At 45.2% G+C, this 7,062-nt stretch overlaps 1 protein-coding gene across 1 annotated transcript in view; it reads left to right on the top strand.

Moving 5' to 3' along the window:
* The first annotated feature begins 361 nt into the window (after positions 1-361).
* The window catches only part of SKIV2L (Ski2 like RNA helicase), a 50,787-nt gene continuing 44,086 nt past the window's right edge, over positions 362-7,062 (top strand). The window contains exons 1-5 of the mRNA XM_032211340.1: positions 362-431; positions 4,036-4,154; positions 5,352-5,461; positions 6,103-6,220; positions 6,911-7,025. Coding sequence (XP_032067231.1) covers positions 413-431; positions 4,036-4,154; positions 5,352-5,461; positions 6,103-6,220; positions 6,911-7,025 — 481 coding nt within the window. The 5' untranslated portion in view covers positions 362-412. The remainder of the gene's footprint in view (positions 432-4,035; positions 4,155-5,351; positions 5,462-6,102; positions 6,221-6,910; positions 7,026-7,062) is intronic.

The raw sequence follows: 7,062 nt of genomic DNA, 5'->3' as shown, positions 1-7,062 counted from the left end.
ACGTTCGGAATGGGATGCTCCGAAGCCGAACAGGTGTTTTTTTAAAAACCATATTTGAATATCCAGCTGCTCATTGGCTGCCTTCGGGGTTTTGGGTCAAGTGGGGAAGAGCTTTCGATTTGCATACCGCCCCGTCATTGGACAGCTGCTCTTGCTTCCTTAGCCAACCCGTCCCTTCGTTCGAAACTAAAGCTATTTTTTTCCTACCAGGCTTCCGCCCTTTGTTCGGTTGACCAATCCCGTTTCACTTCCGCTTACGGACGTGGGATAGCAATGCATACTCGTCACCCTGCGAAACACGGCGTGGCTTCAACTGCCCTTCCTTTTGGAGAGGGAAAGGTTCCGCCCTTAGTATTGACAGCCGGAGGCGAGAGTTTCCGGGTCAGTCCATGAGCGAACCGTGGCAGCTGAGATGGATCTGGAGAGGATAGGTGAGGACCGGGTAGAGACCTCCTGCGTCTGACTGAACTAATCTAATGGAGCCTTTTAAGATCTCCTGTTGCAATTGGTCCTGCTCATTGTCTTTTTTATCCCCCCCCTCTTAAAACTCGCTTTAAAATGTTTAAGGAAATCTTTTCCACCCAATTGTCCTCTAGATCTAGTGGATTGCAATCACCATATTCCCCAGCTTGCACATGCAGTGATTTGGGATTATGGGGATCGTGATCCAACATGCCTCCTGCAGAAAGCTGGGGATCCCCTTTCAATTCAAAATGCAATCGTAGGCTGCACTAACAGGGATAAGAATCACGATACAAGATGTTAATACCACTTTATAAAGCCACTGCAATTATTAATTAATACCACTTTAGAATGCCTTAGTAAGGCCACACTTGGAATATTGCATCTAGTTTTAGTCGTAAAAAAAAAAAGACTCTAGAAAGAGTGCAGAGAAGAGCAACAAAGATGATTAGGGGACTGGAGGCTAAAACATATGAAGAACGGTTGCTGAAACTGGGTATGTACTCTAGTGAAAAGAAGGATTGGGGAGACATGATAGCAGTGTTCCAATATCTCAGGGTTTGCCATAAAGAAAAAGGTCAACCTGTTAACAAAGCACCTGAAGGCAGGGCAAGAGACAATGGATGGAAAGTAATCAAGGAGAGAAGCAACCTAGAACTAAGGAGGAATTTCCTGACAGTTAGAACAATTAATCAGTGGAACACCTTGCTTCCAGGAGTTGTAAATGCTCCAACACTGGAAATTTTTAAGAAGAGATTGGACAACCATTTGTCTGAAGTAGTGTAGTTTTTTCTGCCTGAGCAGGGGGTTGGACTAGAAGACTTCCAAAATCCCTCCCAATTTTGCTAATCTGTATTACTCTGTATTCTAAACAGAGGTAAAAATTTCAGCAGCACAGCTTTTGTTTTCCTGAATGCAGAGAGAGGATAACTGAGTCTGTATCAGGTTGGAGAGATTAATTGTTGAGCAAATAATAAATAAATAAAAATAACTAATAATAAATCATAATTTACACATGACTTGTTTCTTTGCTCAATGTTTAAGCAGCCTCAAATGCCCAAGCAACTGTAGGTATTGTGCAAGATAGGAAAAACAAAAAAATATTGTGTTTCCCAACCGTGTCAACTTTAAGATGAATGGATGTTTACTCCCAGAATTCCTCACCGAGTACACATGTTGGGCAGGAAATTCTGGGCATTGAAGTCCATTCATCTTAAAGTTGCCCAGCATGGGAAACACTGCAGAAATAGAAAACAGTAATAAACAACAAAAGAGACAAAAAATGTTATATTACAAGATTGAGGAAGGAGACTCCAGGAACGAAGGGATGGATCCCAAGATTGCAAAGCCCCTTGCCTCTGGACCTGATGAAAGAGCCATGTCTCAAGATCTTTCCTAAAAGACCACAAACTTGAAGCTATGTGGGCTTTGAGGAGGGACTCCTCCTCTTACGATATCTCCGATCAACATGATTCTGAAACTGTAACTAACATATTAAATTGGGGTTCAAATGGTTCTGCCAGACTCTAGGATTCTGGCCCTCTCAATTCCTGACAAATAGATGGGGAAGAAATGGAGGTAGTGACAGATTTTATTTTCCTGGGCTCCCAGGATCACTGCAGATGGGGTCTACAACCAAGAAATTAAAAGATGCTTGCTGCTGGGGAGGAAATGTATGGCAAATCCAGACAGCATACTAAAAAGCAGAGGCATCACCCTGCCAACAAAAGTGCATATAGTCAAGGCTATGGTTGTCCCAGTTGCAATGTATGGCTGTGAAGGTTGAGCCATAAGAATGCTGAGCACCAAAGAATGGAGGCCTTTGAACTCTGGTGCTGGAGAAGACTCCTGCATGTCCCTTGGACTGCAAGGTGATCAAGCCGGTCAGTCCTAGAGGAGATCAATCCTGACTGCTCTTTAGAAGGCCAGATCCCGAAGAGGAAACTCAAATACTTTGGCCACCTAATGAGAAGGAAGGACTCACTGGAGAAGAGCCTAATGCTGGGAAAGATTGAGGGCAAAAGAAGAAGGGGATGACAGAGAATGAGGTAGCTGGATGGAGTCACCAAAGCAGTCAGCGTGAGCTTAAATGGACTCCAGAGGATGGCAGAGGACAGGAAGGCCTGGAGGAACGTTGTCCATGGGATTGTGATGCGTTGGACACAACTTCGCAGCTAACAACAACAGGGTTCTGTGAAATGTTTCATAAAGTTCCAACAGAAAATGGGGAGGAGGGAAGAGTTAACTCCAACACAATTGACTTTTCCCCTGTAGAGCTTTTCTTCTTAAGAAGAGGATTCACAGATTTATGGCCTGAAAAACTTCGAAAATTCTCTTTTAATTGACAAAGGACCATCCTGCTTCTCTCACAGTTGAATTTTCCACTGAGTCCTGTAAAGACAGAGGGGTTGGGTGGGGAGGTCTTTTTGTGGGAGGGATGACTTATTTCCACTAGGAATGCATTGTGAATTTTTTTAACCTTTTGATTGTCTCAGTTCTTGTAGTTATGTTGATACATATGCATCTTTTTTAAAAAAAAATGGAGCTTCAGCATGAGTCAAAATTAAACATCAAACTTCTGCCACGTACTTCTGTGGGCAGATGAAGTGAAGTAAAATTCAGAAAGCTGTGTTGGTGGAGAAACAAGAAACCTTGTGAGAGCATTATAAATTTATTATTTATTAAAACAGAGCAGCTGAGTGATCTCTTACAATCAACCTGGGATGAAGGACAGGATGCCCCCTTGAGGGTGGCAAAGAAACTTAGGGGAGCATGAAGCAAAGGAGATTGGTTGATTATGTTCTATCAAGGCAATGTCAACTATTAGCAACTGGGCAGTAAGATTTTTTTGCCTAGGACAATCTGCCCTCAATCTGATCCTTTGGATTATCCAATGATGCACCATTGCTGTTGTAACTGAGTCTAGCCACTTTGCTATTAGTTGTCTATGGAAATGCTTGTCTATGGAGACTGCTATTAGTTTCCCCCACTCCTCCTCCCCTTCCTTCCTTCCCCTCTCCCTCCCCCTCTCTCCCTCCCATCTCCTTTCTTTCCTCTCCTACTCCCCCCTTTTTGCCCCTTCCCTTCTACCTCTCCCTCACCCGTCTCCTTCCCATCACTCTTTCTTTCTTCTTTCCTTCCTTCCATCCATCCATCCATCCATCCATCCATCACCAGTATTATTGACTTCTCCAGCCTGATTATTTGTGCCTCAAGTAAGAATTCTGGATTATTTGTTTTGATAGTCCACATGTGTTTTCTTGGTTATAGGGGATCTTGACAATGCTTCAGTTGGAATTCTTCTCCTGGGTAAAATCAGGATCAGTCATGTAAATGGTCTGTTCCAGTTCCGTAATCAGGAATATCCATAGGGAGAGGAGACATAAAAATCTGCCAGGATCATGGTCTTAGCCCCTTTCCTTCACAGATACTGCCATTTTCCAAATTTCAATCCTCACCCGTGGATATGGTTGTATCAAGAGACTATTATTTTAAAGCAACGAGAGCACAGTTTTGACCGAAGTGTAGCGAACAATTGTCTTAACGTATCTTTGCCTCTTTGTGTTCTTCAAGCGCTCCCTCCCCGAGGACCTTTAGACTTGCCTCTTTCCATTTTGGAGGTTGGATGTTCCGGTCATTTTGAACTCATCACCCAAGAGGCACCCACCAAAGAGGGATTTCCATTGACCACAGTGAGTACAGTACCTCTTTCTATCCTGAAAGGAGAGGCAAAACCATAATGCAGCTTGTTGGGTTTTGACTTAGCAGGTTGCGCAAAATCAGCCACCGTGATTGGTCAACCTCAGGTTTTGGTTTAGAATGGGTGTGTCAAGTAACACCCCCAATGAAAGAAGACTCCGAGGATTGAGTTTCCTCAAAGTTCCATTTTATTAGGGATGTCATATTGGCACATCTGGGAAAACCCGAATCTGAAAGCTTCCAGGTTTTCCCCATCCAAAAGGAAGTCCAAGCCTGAAGAAGCTGAGATGAACACCGCCCCCTAGAGTCGGGAACAACTAGCACATATGTGCAAGCGGAACCTTTATGTTTAGGGGGAAAGTGTGCAGTATATGAGCTCCTATAAACTGAATTGTTATTGTAACAAATATAATGGCATTTCCTTTGCAACACTACAGGTAGTCCTCGACTTAACAACAGTTCAATTAGTGACCATTCAAAGTTACAACGGTACTGAAAAAAACTGACTTACGACCATTTTTCACAGTTAAGACCCTTGTAGCAACCCCATGATCATGTGATTGAAATTCAGACACTTGACCACTGGTTCATACTTAGGGCCTGTTGTTGTGTCCCAAGGTCATGTGTTCCCCTTTTGCGATCTTCTGAATAGAATAGAATATGAATAGGGAAAGAATGAAATTAGGAAAGAAAGAATAGAATAGAATTGAATTGAATTGAATTGAATAGAATTCTTTATTGGCCAAGTGTGATTGGACACACGAGGAATTTGTCTATTGCATAAGCTCTCGGTGTATATGACAACTATAAGTGATAAATCAATGGGGAAGCCTGATTCTTTTAACAACTGTGTTACTAATTTATCAGCTGCAGCAATTCAGTTAAAAACTGGCAAGAAAGGTCATACGTTGGGGCAAAACTCACTCAAATGTTTCACTTAATAACAAACATTTTGCACTCCATTGTGGTCATTATGTTGAGCATTAACTGTACAGAAATGGTTTGCCACCATCTTTTTCCATAATGTTTTTTTCTGTTTCCTGGTGTAACTTACAGCCCAGAAAATCTCTGTTAAATCCCCACTGAAGAACTAGAGCTTAGCTTCTGAGCTGTAGCAAATACGTTTTATGGATGGCGTTAAACTAGAAATGATAACATCTTCCTTCTTTTTTCCCCACCTTCTTCCTCAGCTGCCCCATGGACTACCCCCACACGCTGAAGATCTGGCCTCGGAATTGGAGCAGCATTATCTCAACAGCCCGGAATGGCTTCCCATCCATGACTTTGAAAGGTCCCACAGGTGAGTTCCCAGCAGCTGGGATGCTTGAAGGTTGCAGTAGGAATGAGAAGAGGTCTGGGTGCGATGGGAAAGGGGATAATTATCTGTAGCAGAAGGAGAGTCAACGTGGGGGGAGGGTGAGAATGAGACAACTCATTGCAGCCAGGTGGGTGTGACTCGGTGGGCGTGGCCATCTGAGGGTTGTCAGGTGGGTAGGCGTGGCCAGGTCGATGCGAAGGATTAGGTGCAGCGTTTCTCCAAATTGGGGGAGGGCGGGGGGGGGCAATCCACCCAGTCCCTCCCTTCCCTGCCAAATTTGGCAGAGAAACCCTCTACTCAGGAGACAAAGGAAAAAGTTGGCTTACACATCCAGTTGCTCGGAGCAACTTGTTCTGCGCCCACCTGGCCACACCAACCTGGCACTCCCCCCACCCGGCCACACCCACGTGGTTGTGTCCGTCTGGCCACACCCATTCAGCCGCCCCGGGTCATCTGCACCAAGCCAGCTGCCCCTAACTCTTCTTGTCGACATGGCCACGCCATAGCCACCCACGCGCACCTGGCGGCACTCAGATGGCCATGCCCACCTGGCTGCGGTGAATTGTCATCGACCCGTGAAAAGGATCCCAAATAATTTAACTCCACCTCTTGTCCTGAGGCAGGTTCTGGCCCCGAGAGAAGGAGGTCCAATCTCTCTTCGCGCTGGAGGTCACACCTGTGCACTCCACCCTCCAGGCCGAACGCAATCCCACCACCGGGGAGCTGCTGGGTTTTAAAGAGGTGAGAGATGAGCTTTCTTCCCTTGCAGCCCCAAATAACCCTTTGGATAATGAATCTTCTAAGCAATCACTGTCTCTCAGTAAAAGTTCCTTTTGGACGGCCCATTGTTTCAAAAGTAATGCTTTCCCGCGAAGTCAGCTGAAGCAGATCCTTACATACAGATACAGATTAGAAGACTTGTAAAGGACCTTGTAGGTCATCTAGCCCAACTCCCCACCAGGGTTAGCCAAGCTTTTAGACATCGAGTGCCCAAACATGCCCAAACTGAAAGGTGCGCGCATGTGTGAACGTGGATATGCGCCCATACGCAGCAGAGACCCGAAGACCATCTGCCGGCTGGAGGAGGGGCATCCCAACACCGGCAGCGTGGCAAGAGGTAATATTTTTTTCTTTCGGGGGCTTCTGTTTCATCGTTTTCAGGGAAACAGATGATCACGAAAGAAACGCCACGGGGGTCTGATCTGGGCTGACGCCTGCTGTAGGTTTGCCATCATGGCCTGACTCCATTTGTGACAGATGGCAGTTCAGTCTCTTCTTGAAAGCTTCCAGTGATGAAGCTCCCACAACTTCCCAAGGCAACTTCTGTTCCATTGGTTGATTGCTCTCACCGTCATTTCCAGATTGAATCTCTCCTTGTTCAGTTTCTATCCATTATTCCTTACACTCTCCCTCTTTTGACTTCAATTCTAGGCACTTGTCGACAACACGGGATTGTCAGCCAAGAATTCTCTTTCCTTCCAGCGAGCGCCTGGTCCTCCCTCTGAATCTCTGAGAGGCAGTGCCACCAACTACCCCTTCTGGCCAGGTGTGGGTCTCCCATTTCTATTACCTGAGTCCTGAGT

This window comes from Thamnophis elegans, chromosome 2 (genome assembly GCF_009769535.1).
Source record: "Thamnophis elegans isolate rThaEle1 chromosome 2, rThaEle1.pri, whole genome shotgun sequence".
NCBI lineage: Eukaryota > Metazoa > Chordata > Lepidosauria > Squamata > Colubridae > Thamnophis > Thamnophis elegans.
Note: the sequence above shows the minus strand (reverse complement) of the source record. Positions and strands in the feature narration are given on the sequence as shown.